The sequence below is a fragment of the Culicoides brevitarsis genome, chromosome 3, assembly GCF_036172545.1.
Source record: "Culicoides brevitarsis isolate CSIRO-B50_1 chromosome 3, AGI_CSIRO_Cbre_v1, whole genome shotgun sequence".
Lineage (NCBI taxonomy): Eukaryota > Metazoa > Arthropoda > Insecta > Diptera > Ceratopogonidae > Culicoides > Culicoides brevitarsis.
In genome coordinates, this window is record NC_087087.1 from 7,153,591 (window position 1) to 7,169,470 (window position 15,880).

The 15,880-nt window shown below is 25.0% G+C and overlaps 1 protein-coding gene across 1 annotated transcript in view; it reads right to left on the minus strand.

Annotated features, from left to right (window-relative positions):
* Positions 1–15,880, minus strand: part of LOC134835956 (transmembrane protein 132E) — a 110,726-nt gene that overhangs the window by 11,869 nt on the left and 82,977 nt on the right. Inside the window, exons 2-6 of the mRNA XM_063851011.1 lie at positions 14,667–15,436; positions 14,384–14,544; positions 7,678–7,851; positions 4,828–5,053; positions 3,955–4,098 (exon numbers count right to left, since the gene is read on the minus strand). Of these exons, the coding sequence (XP_063707081.1) occupies positions 3,955–4,098; positions 4,828–5,053; positions 7,678–7,851; positions 14,384–14,544; positions 14,667–15,436 (1,475 nt within the window). The remainder of the gene's footprint in view (positions 1–3,954; positions 4,099–4,827; positions 5,054–7,677; positions 7,852–14,383; positions 14,545–14,666; positions 15,437–15,880) is intronic.

Sequence of the window (15,880 nt, forward strand, 5' to 3'; positions counted from 1 at the left end):
AAGAACAACGTTCGCTACAATGAAAGGTCTAGTTAGGCATTTTACGGTAAAATATTCTCATTCAATCAAAATTTGATCAAGTTTATTAAATTTTTAGCATTATCTTGCTTTATTAATGCCTTCATTGTGTCTGTATCTGAGTTGTTGTTACGGAACATTGTTATGCTTATGCTTGCTGTGTTATGATATCATTTCTCGATGACAACGACACGAAAAGCAAGTAAAAAGGGGCTTTCAGGTAAAAAGACGAAATATAATTGAATTGTCTCGGTTAACAATTAAATCTCGTCGAGAGTGTGTTTCGTTACGTGATCGTCTCGTCGTCGTCGTCGTCATAATTTTGTATCACTTTATTTTCAATTTTGCCTCGTTTTCAGTTTTGGGTATTTGAGAAAATTATGTACTTAATTTTGAGCTCGATGCTATGTCAACGAACGACCTTGTGAATTGAAAATGAGGAAAACTTTCATTTTTGGAGTTGAATTAAATTTTATATAATTTTCTTAAAATTTTGAAAAATAAAATCTTTTATTGTTTAATTAAAAAAAAAAATTCTTTTAAATTTTTATTTAAATTGATTTTTTTTCAAAAATATTTTTATTTTATCAAAAGTTTGATAATTTTACAAATTTTAAAATTTTTAACAAAAATTTTTATTTTTTTAATTATTTTTAATTAATAAAAATAAATAAAATAAAAATAAATAATTAAATTAAAAATTTAATTTATATATTATATTAGAATAAAATAAATACTTAATTAAAAATAAAAATTAATTAATTATTAATTTTTTAATTATGAATTATTTATGATTAATTTTGTGACCTATAATTTTATTTTTTTAATTAAAAAAAAATTTTTTAAAAATAAAAAAAAATAAAATTAAAATATTTTTTATAAATATAAGAATATTATTTTAAATAATAAATTTTGTATTAAAATATTAAATTAAATTAATTTTAAAAATTAATATTTTTTTTTTAAATTGTGAAAATTTTTATAAAAATATTGAAATTTTGAAAATTCGAAGGTTTGCTCGTTTAAAAAAAATTTTAAAAAATAAAAATATGAAAATTAATCATTTTTCATTTCACAGGGAACATCACATGCACTCGTCTAAAGCATAACGACACACACGATACCAATTTATTTGCACCAACACTTTATTTAGCGAGTGCCTGTCTCATTTTCGTTGCTTTAAAGCCCATTTTTGACCTGCAATTTTCGTCTAAAAATAATGCTGTCACTGTCGTCTCCGTCGTCGGTGTTTAACTTGATAAATCGCGCAACTTTTAAAATTTATAGACAACTGGTGCAACTAAGTAGCAACATCTGCTATAAACTCATCGTCGTCGTCGTTTCCATCATTTCCATCGCACCGCAACTTTGCCCTCATTTTGTCTTCGCTCCGAAAAATATTTAGTGTGTCATGCAACGACAACTGTTGTTAGCTGTTGCGGCTATCGCATCGTTGCACGAACTTCTCGGCTCAGTGTAACACGGATTATAAGATATGGAACGAAAAAAAGCCACAATCTTGTCATTATTTTGTTTAGAGTCCGCCTCTCTCGTGACATTGCCCGCATTTGTGTTTAATGGAAAAACGACAAACTTTTTCGTCTCTCTTCTTCTCTCTTTTGCTCTGGCATGACATCAAATATTTTACATTCTCGCAAATATCTTGGCTAACTAGCGAATGTGCGATTTCTCTTGATGGATAAAAAAGCAAGAAAAAAAGCGAAACAAAAGGATACGAGACTATAAAATTATTTCTAGATTTTATTATAATTTTTTTTTTGCGCTGTAACTTTTTTTTTCTCCGCTAGACAAACCGCTTTAAATATAAATAAAATAAAAAATGAAATTATGAAGACGGAAAAAATTGTGGGAAAGAACGGGAAAAAAAGGAAGAAAAAAATTCACGTACTATGAAAACTTTTCCAACATATTATCAGAAAAAAATCCGTACGTTCCCTTTTTTAAAAGCATTTACGACGAAAATAGGGAATTTTAATCTGTCTGAGTCAAAAAAAAAAAAAAAAAAAAAAAAAAAAAAAAAAAAAAAATAAAATAAATAAAAAAATAAAATTTTTTATCGACGTTTTAAAATGAATTTAAAATATTATTAATTTTAAAATATTAAATTAGTTCAAAATTATCAGGAATTGATTTGATTTTTATAAGAAATTTTTTTTTTAATTTAAATTAGTTTAAATTTTTTTTTTATTGTTTTTTCAACTATTTACTTTTTTTTAATTTTAAAAATTCATTTTTTTCAAAAATTATAAAAACTTTAATTTTTTAAGTAAAAAAAATTATATTTTCAAAAATTTTTTAAATATTTACAAAATTTAAAAATTTTTGAAAATAAAGTTAATTAAATGATGGAATTTTTTTTATTAATTTTTATTTTTTTTTAATTTTTTATCTTAATATTTAGGTATGTAATTTTCATTAAAATATTTTTTAAAAAATTTTTGAACAATTCAAAAATATTTTTTTAATAAATTTTAAATTTTAATTTAGTTTTAAAACAATATTTTAAACGTTAGGTAGTATTAATATTATTTTATTTCAAATATTTTTTTAAATAAAAAAAATTCATTAAAAATTATATTTATTCAATCATAAAAATTAAAATTAAAAAGTTAAAAAAAAAAATTTAAAAATAATTTTAATTTGCTTAAATTTTATTTTTTTTTTATATTATTTTTTTAATTTTTTTTATTTTTTTAATTTAATTAATTTGTCATTTAAAATTTCTTAAAAATTCTAATTTTTTTTTGATAATTTTTTTCTAATTAATTTTAATTTAAAATATTTTTTTAATAATTTTTTTTTAAATATTCTTAAAAATTTTTTTTAAATATTTTTTTTTTAATTGAACAAAATACGCTTTCGTCACTTCACATCTCTCGAAAAAAAAAACTTTCTGTGATTTTTTTTCTTTTATTATTATTATTATATATTTACCGATTGCTATGTTAACCAAACTTTTCCACTCGTCTCACACACTTCTGAACAAAAAAACTCCTCCACAGCTTCCTTGCCATGTTTCACATGGATAGCCGGTAAATATAATCAATGTACTTGCTACTCTTTTTTTTGCAATTTTTTTTTTTTTTTCTATTTTTGAAGAATCAAGACGAGCTGCAAAAACTTTTCTCATTTCCATATTTTTTGTGTAAATTATGTTGTTGGAAAGTTTTTTTTCTTTTTTCATTCTTTGTTTCTTTTTATCGAATTATTTGAAAGAACAAAAAAAAGAGATAAAATCAAGATAAAAATTGAGATGAAGAAATAAAAATAAAAGAAAAAGGGAAGAAAGGCCAAACTCTCATATGTCATGTCACTTGTTTGAATTTTATTTTCTTATTTTTCCTGAAAAAAAACCAGGCGTCTCCATAAAATAACGGGAGGGAGGCAAATTGAACTAATCCAGCTCTGATTTTATAATAATGACGCTCGAATCGTCGTCGTTGATGCACAAATTGCGAAATTTTCCACTTATTGGATTAGTTAGTCGCTGCTGCTCGCTCCGTTCGGTGCAAAAATGTTTTTATTATTTTGCGAAAATTTATATTTTAAACACAGAGTCGACACAGTAACAACAACAATAATAATAATGATATGGCGTAACACAATTAAGACCGAAAGCCAATTAATAGACCACATCATTTATATGCAGCCTACGCGTTTTTGGCGTGCACGGCGCTTTGACAAAGGACTTGCTAAAATAAATTCTATTGTTGTGTTGCACACGGTTGACATCTCTATGGTTGCAGTTTTAATGCACACACAACATTATTGAAGAGAGAGAGAAAATTTAATTTCAAAATTAAAACTCCCGTTTGGGGAGTGAGCGGATCGAATGTGTGGTTTCCCTTTGTTCTTTTTTTTCCTTTTGTGACTTTTTATTGAATTGGTTTGACTGATGGATGATGGTTCACTTACCTTTACGACACTTTCGTCGTCGGCATAGCAGCTACTTTGTAAGGTTACGTCAGCGATTTTGCCGGCTTGGGAGACAATGAAGACTTTCATTGCTTGCGAAACTTGACGTCCTGTGAGGACTGCGGTGTTCATTAGTTCCCAATTCTGAAAAAAATAAATGTTTTAATAAGAAATTAAGCAATTTTGGAATATTTTTTAAGTTTTTTTTTATTTTTTTTACAATAGAATTTAATTTATAATTTTTTAATAATTACTAAAGAAAATTTTTTTGAATATTATTTAATTAATTTTTTTCTTCTAAATTAATTATTTTTTTATTTTTTACAATTTTTATATTGCATTTCTATTTTTTTTATAATTTTTTATTTAAAAAAAATATATAACTAATTAAAAAAATTATTTTTTGAAATAAATAAAAAAATGATAATTTAATTATTTTTTAATTATATTTTTTTGCTATTTTTAGAATTTTTTTAAATTTTTTAATAATTTTTTTTTTTTTTAAATAATTTTTTTTTTCTTATTTATTTTATTTTTTTATTTTTTGTTAAATAGAATATAATTTATTAAATTTTATTTTTTTATTTTTTTTAATAATATTTAAATATTTTTTTTAAATTATTATTTTAATTTTTTTTTTAATTATTTGGAATTTTTTATTTATTTTTTTAAATATTTTTCATATTAAAATTAATTAAATTTTTTCTAAATTTAATTAAAAAATTCCTTTAAATTGTTTTTTTGCGAAACTTTTCAATATAATTTTTTAATAATTTTTTTTAATATTTTTATTTTTTATTTATAATTTTTATTAATTATTTTTATTTTTTTTAAATTTTAGCAAAAAAAAATTTAAAATTAAAATAAACTCACCTTCGAAATGGGCAAAACAGCTTGAATATCATCCTTCTGAATGTCAACCTTCGCAATGAGTTTCTTGCGTGGCTCTTCATGTTCTCGTTTCTCGCCTATTTCTGGATTTTCCTTCAATTTTGGCCCGTCATGTACATAACTAACTGACCACACAATGCGCCCACTATCGAAATGCTCTTTCGTGTCATTGGCTACCTCAATCAACCATGAAAATACTTCAATGATCCTATAAAAAGAAGAAAAGAAAGAAAAAACGTGAGTGAATGAAGAGGGAGGGAAAAAGAAAAATATGAGATTAGTGTTTGGGAAAACAAAACAAAAGAAGTGCCTCGAGCGGAATAATGATGAGAAAATATAAAATTTAAGTGAAATTTCCTTTTTAATTTTGAAAACACTTGAGGCTCTGGATTTTTTTTGCATGATGTTGACGTCTTTCGGATTAGATTCATTTTTTTGTAGGGTTGAAACAATTTTTTTAAGTGTCCTTGATGGAAAAAAAATAACTTTTTGATGGCTTTTTTGTAGAAAAAATATTTTTATAATAGAATTTTTTTTTATTTTCAGTAAATTTAATTTTTTTTTATTTAAATTCGAATATAAAAAATTTTAAAATAATTTTAAATAGATAAAATTTTTTGAGTTCTTGAATTCTCGATTTTTAATTAAAAATAAATTATTTTTTTTTTTTTTATAAAAAAATTATTAAAGTTAATTATTTAAATTAAATTATTTAATTAATTTATATAAATTTATTATTAAAATTATTAAGTTTATTAATTTATTAAAAAAATATTTTTATAAAATAATATTTCTTTATTTTCAGTCAATTTATTTTTTTAATTTAAATTTTAATGAAATTAAATTTTTAAAAATTCATTTTTTTTAATTTTTTGAAATTTTTTATTTAAAATAATTAATTTAAAAAAAAAATTTTAAACAAATTTATTAATATTTTATTTGAAAAAAAAATAAATAAAAATTTAGAGAAGAATTAACTTGAATAAAAAATTATTTTTAATTAAAAATTATTTTTTAATTTAATTTTTTTATATTTATTTATTTTTTTTTTAATTTTTTTATTAAAATCTAAAATAAATACGCTCAAAGAATTTTCTCACGTAAAACTTTTCAATTTTAATTTCTATAATGACTTGAATGGAAGTGATTGACTTCGAACCTTTCATGATCTATTTTAAAAGAGTAACGCGGCAATGCACTCATGTTATTAAATTTTCCTTTTTTTTCTACTATTTTCTCTCGATACACAACGCAGTCACGTGCACACAAAGCGAGCGAATAGTGCACCATTATTACCGCATAGATGCCTTTCCTTCCTTTCAAAACAACTTTTACATGGTTCACTTTGCAATCTATTGATTTTTTAGTCTTTTATCTACCCATTTTCCATGCACATCATCAACAACATGGATGAAAAACCAGCAATTTAAATGGAAAAATAGTTAGTAAAGACTTTGTGTGCCATGTGCCGTTTGCTTCCTACATAGACTATATTTATAACATCATCATGCAATAATAATAAAAGGAAGTCAATAATAATGATGCACAACTCTTTCGACGATAGAATAGAAAAAAAATACAAAAAATAGTTAGTCAAGTCATCATCGTTGCAGCAAGGCAAGACAAGGCTGGGCATGATGTGATGGAATAATAAAAATAAATAACTCGATGAATTGAAAAGGAATTAATTTGAGACTAAAGAGATTAATTTTTATTTTTTTTAAATTAAAATTGATTTAAATTAATTAATTTAATTTAAATATTTTTTTTTTTTAAAAATTTTAAAATAATAATTAATTAATTAAATAATTAAAATTTAATTAATTAATAATTTTTAAAATTTAATTAATAATTTAAATTTAAAAATTTAAAATTAATTTTTAATTCAAATTATTAACAATTAATTAAAATAAAAAATAAATAAATAATTAATTATTAATTTAATTAGAAAAATTCAAAAAATATGCATTGGGCAAAATAATTAAAATTTGCATTGGGAATAGATTTAAAATAAGGCATTCGGATAAAAATTTTTAAATTTTACCTTTTGAAAAAAAATATGTGCATTGGGATAAATTTTCCAAATTAAGAATTTTCTAAATGTGCATTGGGATAAAATTTCAAAATGTTTGAAGGGCAAAATATTTGAAATTTTTGCTCAGATGATAATTTAAAATGTACTTTGAGTAAAAAAATAATAAAATGTGCAATAGGTTAAAATTTCAAAATTGGCTTTGGAGAAAAATTTTTAAATTTCGTAAAAAGTAGGAAATTTAAAATATGTATTGGGCACAAATTTTTTAAATAAACATTGAAAAAAATTAAAATGTGTATTGGGAAAAAAATTTTATAATTTGTATAGGAAAAATATTGCTTTGAAAAAAATCGAAATTTTCATTGGGACTCGTAATGGAGAAAACACAAATTTATGAAATTTAGTCCCAATGCATATTTTAAAGTTTTTGCCCCAATACACATTTAGGAGTTTAAATATTTATTTTATGATTTAAAACCTGTTTAATTTAACCTGATTTATTTTATTTAATATTTAGCCATTTGTAAAGCTATTAAAATTGCCCCAATACATATTCCAAATTTCAACCCCAATGCACATTTTAAAAATTTAAAAACTATTTAATTCAAAAAATGTTAAAATTAATTCCTTTTATACCCACAGGGACTTATAGAAATGATAAGTTAAAAGACGAAAAGAGCTTTTCAATTGAATTTTCAATGTTTGAACTTTGCTTTACTCTTTTTTTCTCTCTTTCACTCTCATATTTTCATGCATTATTGCGCAACGTTAATTGATTTGTCATTTTCTCTACTTACTTGTTTGTCTGTGTCTCTTCAATGTCTCTCGGCACGCTATCTGGGTCACGGTCCTTCCGGAAAGCTGTTACACGTGCTACCGTATGTTTTGGATTTTCCTTCTCGATTGAAATATTCCATTCGTCAGATGAGGCTGTCGCTCCCAAAATCCGCATGCCAGCTTTCACGCGAGCTCTGAAATAAAAAAAAATGAGCAACAAGTTAGATTTTTCTTCTCTATGAAAAAAGAGGAAAAAAATTATAAAAAAATAGGAGAGAAAGGGAGACCTTTCATCATCATCGCTGTGATTTTTAGTAATTAATTAGAGCTCTCAAGTGAGCAGAAAATTACTGTAATTAAGACCTGGCTGCCTTTGTTCGTTTTTTTTTTAGCAGCAGTAGTACTTTGTTGCATATATCACTTAATTTTCCACTCTTGCACGTTTTTCGACGACATCCACGAACACACAAAATATACATTGTCAAAAGTTGGTCTGCTTTTGCCCGGAATAGCAACAAAAAAGCCACTAACAAGCATGAAAAGCAAATGATCATTAAAACTTTCCTTTAAAATTTCCTGTCATTGTTCATTTATTTTAAACTCGAGAACTTTTGTGTCTCTCTTGAATCGTGTTGTTGTTGAAAAATTGGGTCCGTTTGGGAATTAGATACAACTCGAAACATGACTTTTTATCAAAAGCCATTTGAAACATCGACATTTTAGAATTAGGTCAAAAATTGGCTCAAAATTCACTTTTTAAGCACGTTGCCAATTAAAAACTTTTTTTTTCTCATATTGACTCTCACTTTCGTGCCCTTCGATGTTAAATAACATCACTAATGACATTAATTTTAATAACTTTCTAATCGGATTAAAAAAAAACAATATCCTTTAATATTATCCAAGGCTTGTGTTTCTGCAACAAAAGATATTAGAAAGTCATCAACAGAATTTCTCTTCGGCATTTTTCGTACTTTTCGCACACAAACAAGCTTTTATTAGTGTCATGCGAAGCAAGCCAAAAACATAGATTGAAATCAAACTTTTTTTGGGCGTTTTGAGAAAAAAAAATAATTTTTTGCGATAAGATGACGTCTGTATAAGAAAAAAATTTTAAAAAAATTATTAAAAAAAGAAATTCGGAAAAACTCATGAAAATTTAAAAAATTTTAAGCTATTTCATAAATTACTTAATTTTTAATAAATATTTATTATTTTTAATTATTAAAATTTTTAGAAAATATAAAAATAAAGAAAAATCAATTAAAAATAAATTTCGGTTCCTCACAAAAAATTAAAAAAAAAATAAAATTTAAAAATAATAAATTTTAAGAAAAATTTGGGGAAAATTTAAAATAAAAAAAATATTAAAAAAATTAAAAACTTTAAAATTTAAAAATTATTTAATTTTTAAAAATAATTATTTAAATAATAATTAAAAAATTATTTATTTAAAAAATTTATTTAATTTAAATTAAAATAATTAGAAAAAAAATATTAATAATTATTAATTATTAAAAAAAAATATTTAAAATCAGGAAAATTCTTGGAAATATAAGAAATTAAAAAAAATTAATTTTAAAAAAAAATTTAAAAAAAAATAAAATTTTATTAAAACAAATTAAATAAAAAAAATATTTAAAAAAAATTAAATTAATAATTAATTTTTTAAAAAAATTTAATTAATTAAAAATTTTAAAATAATAAAAAATTATTGATTTTAATTTAGTTAATGATGAATTTCGAAGAAAAAATAAAATAATAATTAAATTTTTGAATTAATTAAAAATAAAAATTAATTAATTAAAAATATGAAAATTTTTTAATTAAATAATTAATTAAAATAATTTTTAAAAAACTACTAAGAAAATTTTAAAAAAATTATGGAAAATTTTAAAAACTAAAATTTATGGAAAATAAAAATAAATCTTTAAAAAAAGAAACTTGAAGGTTCTTCCATTTCTAAACAAATTTAAAAAAAATTGAGAAAAATTTAATTAAATTTGGAAAACTCATGAAAAAAAATTTCAATTAAATTCTTCATTAACTACCATCCGTCTCCACAATTCAAAACACTTCAAACTAATTCGTTCCTTTTCATCACGACAACTAATTTTCACCCTCTTTTTCTCGAGATGAAGTTTTTCCTTTTAGCAAACCCACATCGAAAGTTGTTACCAACAGAGAGAGAGACTTCAGAACAGAGAGGAAAAAAAACAAATAATGAAAAACTTTTACTCAAACACATTAAAATTGATACAAATTGCTAATATTGGCATAAAAACTGAATGAGAGAATCCGGATTATTATATTGGATTTTTGTTACGTCTATGGCAGCGGAGAACAGATTAAAACAGAAACAATGGCGGAAAATACGAAGATTGTCAATTAAGGATCAGAAAAAAATATGAGTGACGCTTAATTCGGATTAAGCAAACAACATCATCAGAAAATGTCTAAAAAGTAGGGAAAAAATGAAGAAAACACGAGAAGTAGTTAAATTCATCTTAATTTCACTAATTCATTTTCTCGGAAAAAATTTTCCTTCTTCATTTTTACAGTTTTCTGTGTTCTATTGTCCATTATTTTTTGTTGTACGAGAAAACTGAAGGGGATCTGGTTATTGTTTGTTAAAGTAGAAAGCGTAAAAAAATGTAATAAAAATACGAGAGAGAGAGAGGAAGAGGCAGAAAAGTGTAAATTATCTAATTACCTGTTCAAAATGTAATTAGATTTTTACTCTTCGTACTTTTTCCTTTTGAGGCAAAGCAGAAACAAGCAACCTGTGTGTGGTATCTCGGCGTTAATTTTTATTTTTATTGAGTTTCCGCTCATTTTTCCAGCCATCGTTCAAGGATATTGTCATGGTTATTGTCATTCATCATCTCAAGTTCAATTGTTCGAAAGTTTGTTCTGTTTATTGTTTACTCTGCAATTTTCTTTCTATTGCTTGCGACTTGACTATCCAGCGGAAAAACAATGTTTTTGTCTCGCTTTTTGTTGGCTTTTATCGCAGAACGACAAAGATTGATGCAACTCATACCACGTAATTATTTTGATCAATTCTTTGTTTCGAGTCTCCATGAAGACGAGATGTTGAGAAAAATACCAGGCGTTCGCTTTTAATTGAAATTTTTTGTGAAATTGCGTGGAAATTGGAAATTTGATGACTTAACACTTGAAAAAATAATTCCAAAGAATTCAATTCGCTTTTCTTTGGAAAAATGACAAAAATCCATTTTTGTGTTCTCTCGAGTAAAACGTGAATTTTTCTTGGAATTTGTCTGCGTATCTTTCAAGCATTTAATTATATAAGGAGATAATACCGAAGCATGAAAATAAACATACGTCGAAAAAAGGCGTCTTAATTTTAATTTATAGGATTGTGAGTTAAATTTCTGTTTTTGATTGTTTTCAAGCTTTAATTAATTTTAACAAAAATTTGTTTATTTTTCGTTTAGTACTATTTCCATTAATTATTTTTTTAAAGTAATTTTTTTTGATCAAAATAATAAAAATAATTTTAGAAAATTTAAATTAAATTAATTAAATTAAATTAAAAATGTATAAATTATTTTTTTATTTAAATTAATTTTTTATTTTAAATTAAATAAATTTAATTTTGCATTTAAATTATTTATTTTAATTTTATAATAAAATTATTTAAAAAATAAATTAAAAAATTAATAGTAATAAAAAATATTTAAAAATTTATTTTATTTGATTTTAATTTGATTTTTTAAATTAAATGAATAATGTAATTAAAATTAATAATATTTATATTAATGAATATTAAAAAAAAAAAAAAAAAAATGATTTAAAGCATATTTTTAATATAATAAAAAAAATAGAGAAAGTAGTCGTCTAAAGAACGACATACTATAGCGCATTTCGATGTTATATATTTACGCTTTTTTGTACTCCTCATTTCACAATTTCGTACTCCTCAAGTCACATTTTCGTACTCCTCATGACCCTTTTGCAATTTTCAGACACTTTCAAAACAAAACCATGTCAAAGAAAAACATTTTTTTCAGTTTTAATTTTTTTCCAGTTTTGAGTTATAAAATGATTAAAAATGATAAATTAGAGCCCTCTGACAAATTTTTATCCATTTAGAGCAAGATTTGACAAAAATTGCTTTGACACAGTTTTTGACATAGTTTTTGACACAGTTTTGTTCTTGATTTAGTTTTCAAATCAAAACTGTGTCAAAGAAAAAATTTTTTTTCAGTTTCAATTTTTTTGCAGTTTTGAGTTATAAAATGGTTAAAAATGATAAATTAGAGCCCTCTGACAAATTTTTATCCATTTAGAGCAAGATTTGACAAAAATTGCTTTGACACAGTTTTTGACATAGTTTTTGACACAGTTTTGTTCTTGATTTAGTTTTCAAATCAAAACTGTGTCAAAGAAAAATTTTTTTTTCAGTTTCAATTTTTTTGCAGTTTTGAGTTATAAAATGATTAAAAATGATAAATTAGAGCCCTCTGACAAATTTTTATCCATTTAGAGCAAGATTTGACAAAAATTGCTTTGACACAGTTTTTGACATAGTTTTTGACACAGTTTTGTTCTTGATTTAGTTTTCAAATCAAAACTGTGTCAAAGAAAAAAATTTTTTTCAGTTTTAATTTTTTGGCAGTTTTGAGTTATAAAATGATTAAAAATGATAAGTTAGAGCCCTAAGAGACCCTTAGGGTACTCAAATAACTAAGAATTACTTACAAAAATTTTGGGGCACACCGGAACACACACACACACGACAAGTCGAGTTTAATACCGCATTTTTTCTTCGAAATGCGGTAAAAATCATGTGGTTTTTAATTTAAATTTAAATTTTTTTTTTAATTTTTAATCAAAAAATATTTTAAAAAAACTTTGTTGACTCAATTAATTAATTTTGTGAAAATTTTCAATAGGTATAATTTTTTTTTTTTTTGTTAAATTCCATTAAAATCCCACTTTTCAACAAATTCCCCACAGAGAAAATTCTAAAACTTTCCCGACGCCATAAACCATTTCCCCTTATCATTTCTCACGGTAACCAACAAAACGACCTTCGAATTTGCCTCCGTTTTTTAATTGATCAATCCAAAGGCGGCGGCGGCATTATTATTTCAAAATCGTAAAATAGACAATAAATAAACGTATCGAATAGATAAAATACGGTTACCATCCATAAAATTAAAATTACCACACCGTGCCTCAATTTAATGATATCTCTTCGTTATATCTGCAGAAATTTTGCCGCTTTTTGTACGTGTGCAATTAAGTATCAGTCTTCTTATCTTTTCTCGTTTTCGTTATTTTATTTTATTTTTTTTTTTGCCATTCAAAATTATATATCTTTACATTTTATCGAGTATTTGCGATGTTTCGAGGCAAAAATCATTTTATTTACCGAAAAACCGAAAATTGAAGACATAAAGCAATAATTATTATATAAAATGTTATCGTGCGATTTTTTTTTTGTATTTTCAGCTCATTCGATGCTCATTTGGTGTGGGTGCGGTATTTGACATGCTGGCTAGCGGTTGAAATAATTGCGAGAGAGAACAACGTAACATGAGCGAATATTATCATGTTGTTCGAACACGAAGCTGAGGGTTGTTCAGTTCACTCTCTCTCACTCACACAAAAATCCTCAATTATAAAGTTTTCATTTTGCGAATTTTGTTGTATTTCGCTGCGGCAAGCAATAATTTGTTTTGCATTAGAAATCAAATTTCGGAATATATTGGTTTTTATTTAGGAGGTTTTTTGCTAATAGGCAGTGAGTTTGATTGTTCAATTATTATTTTACGTGTGAAGAGTGGAAAATTTGATAAGCGATTTTGGGCATGTGATTTTTATTGAATTTTACTTTTTGAGCTTCGATTTTGAAGAGTTTTACTATTACTTTGAAAATTTTTTGAATTTCGCAAAAATATTATATTTTCGAATTTTTTTTCAAGATTTTATTTAATTTTTTTTTAATTTTCAAAGAAAATATTTTAATTTTTGAAAAATAAATAAGAATCTTCGAATTTTCGAAAATTGTCAAAGAAAACATTCAAATTTTTGAAAAATAAATAAGAATCTTCGAATTTACGAAAATTATCAAAGAAAATATTCAAATTTTCGAAAAATAAATAAGAATCTTCGAATTTTCGAAAATTGTCAAAGAAAACATTTAAATTTTCGAAAAATAAATAAAAATCTTCTAATTTTTGAAAATTAAAAAAAATACTTAAATTTTCGAAAAATAAATATGAATCTTCAAATTTTCGAAAATTGTCAAAGAAAGTATTAAAATTTTTGAAAAATAAATAAGAATCTTCACATTTTCGAAATATTTCAAAGAAAACATTCAAATTTTCGAAAAATTAATAAAAATCTTCGAATTTTCGAAAATTGTCAAAGAAAATATTCAAATTTTCGAAAAATAAATAAAAATCTTCGAATTTTTAAAAATTGTAATAAGAAGCAATCAAATTTTCGAAAAATAAATAAGAATCTTCAAATTTACGAAAATTTTTCAAGAAATTCCTCTAATTCTTTAAAATAAATTTTAATTTTTTTTAATATAAAATTATTAGCTCTATTTTATGTTTTTTAATTAAGTTTTAAATTCCTTTGGAAGCATATTTTATACTTTTTAGGACATTTTTTTAATAATTTTTTTTTTTTTTGTAAATTTTCAGTCAAGAGTAAACTCGTTCTAAATACACGAAATCCACTTACCTCACAATGAAAACGGCAATATTCTGTTCCGGTTGGAGTTGTAAGAAAACAGGTACATGAATTTTCGATAATGGATACAAGGGATGATGCGGGACCAACATAGTTAATAGATCATCAGCTCGTAGTTCCTTGTATGCGGTTTCGGCTTGCACAAGAGGTACCTAAAGCGGTTTGAAACGAAAATAAAAAAGGGCAAAATGTAAAATAAATTCCTCCGTTTTTCATGAATAATTTATCCATGAACATGATTTATTATTGATTCATCATCATCATTATCACTCACCTTAGCAAATGTTGTTAATGGTTGAATTTGAACTTTGGGCTCGCACAATTCCGGGTTCTTCATGGGCGGCTCAAAAACACTATACGAAACTTGCACAACTCGCTGAGGCGTTTTTTGTGGCGATTTTCCGTCGACTGTGTTCACAGGGGCGGGAATTGGGGGCCACCAATTTGACGGAATAATAACTTCGGCAACACAAACGCCATCTTCGCCTTCGGGCATGCAACGCCCTTTCAACGGAGCTCTATTACTCATCGACACATGCAATAAAACGCAAACTTTTTGGCGTTGCACATGTCCGCCGGGATCTGCGCCCGCATGGAATAAAACTCGCAAAACTGGGGAATCGCGAGGAATTGTTTGACGCACAAGATGCGCCGAAATATCCAAATGCACATTCGATTGTTGCAAATCGAGAAGCGCTGCTGTCGTATTTGTCGTTGTTGTCGATACAGACTGATCGCTGTCAGCAGCGCCATCTGTGACGACATCCGGCACTATGTAGCGCGCGGGAACTGTTTGTTTTGTCGAAAAGGGTCCGTAACTGGCACGGATCGAGACAGGTTGCGCCGTTTGAACGACTGTGAATTTATCTAAGCTTAAAATAGATTCTTGATTTCTACTTGATGACGCGGATGATGATGAGGTTGAGATGCTGACTTTCTGTGAGGGATCCAGCTGCAATGAGGATGCCGGCGATCGTGGAGTGTGTTTCAGGAAAAATCCGCTGTCGGGCGTCTCGAAATGAACTTCCACGGATGCCGTAACTCCTGTAATGAAAAAAAGGTAAGAAAAAAAATTATTTAAATTTCTTCACATTTTCCTTATTTATTACAACGATGAATCTTTTTTTTCTTTCCAATATCGATTTACACGTAAAAATTGCTTGTATTTTGATGAGCTGGAAAATTATGATAAATTATATGAACGTGATTCGAATGCCGCTGCGCATTAATGAACGACGACGACGACGATGGTCAATTGCTTGAATTTTGATTATGTGTGCGTGCGTGCCTGAAGGGAAATCATAGTCATTACCTTTGTCGCCATTGTTAAAGGAAGGGGGAAAATTGCCATCGAAGAGGTCTCACACTCAAGTCAAAGTCAGAAAAGAAGATACCTTTCTCAATAACCAATCGATCTTGTGTATTTTGGCACGTGTATGTGAACCCAATCATCATTGTATTTATAATGTTTGATCCCATTTGATGCTA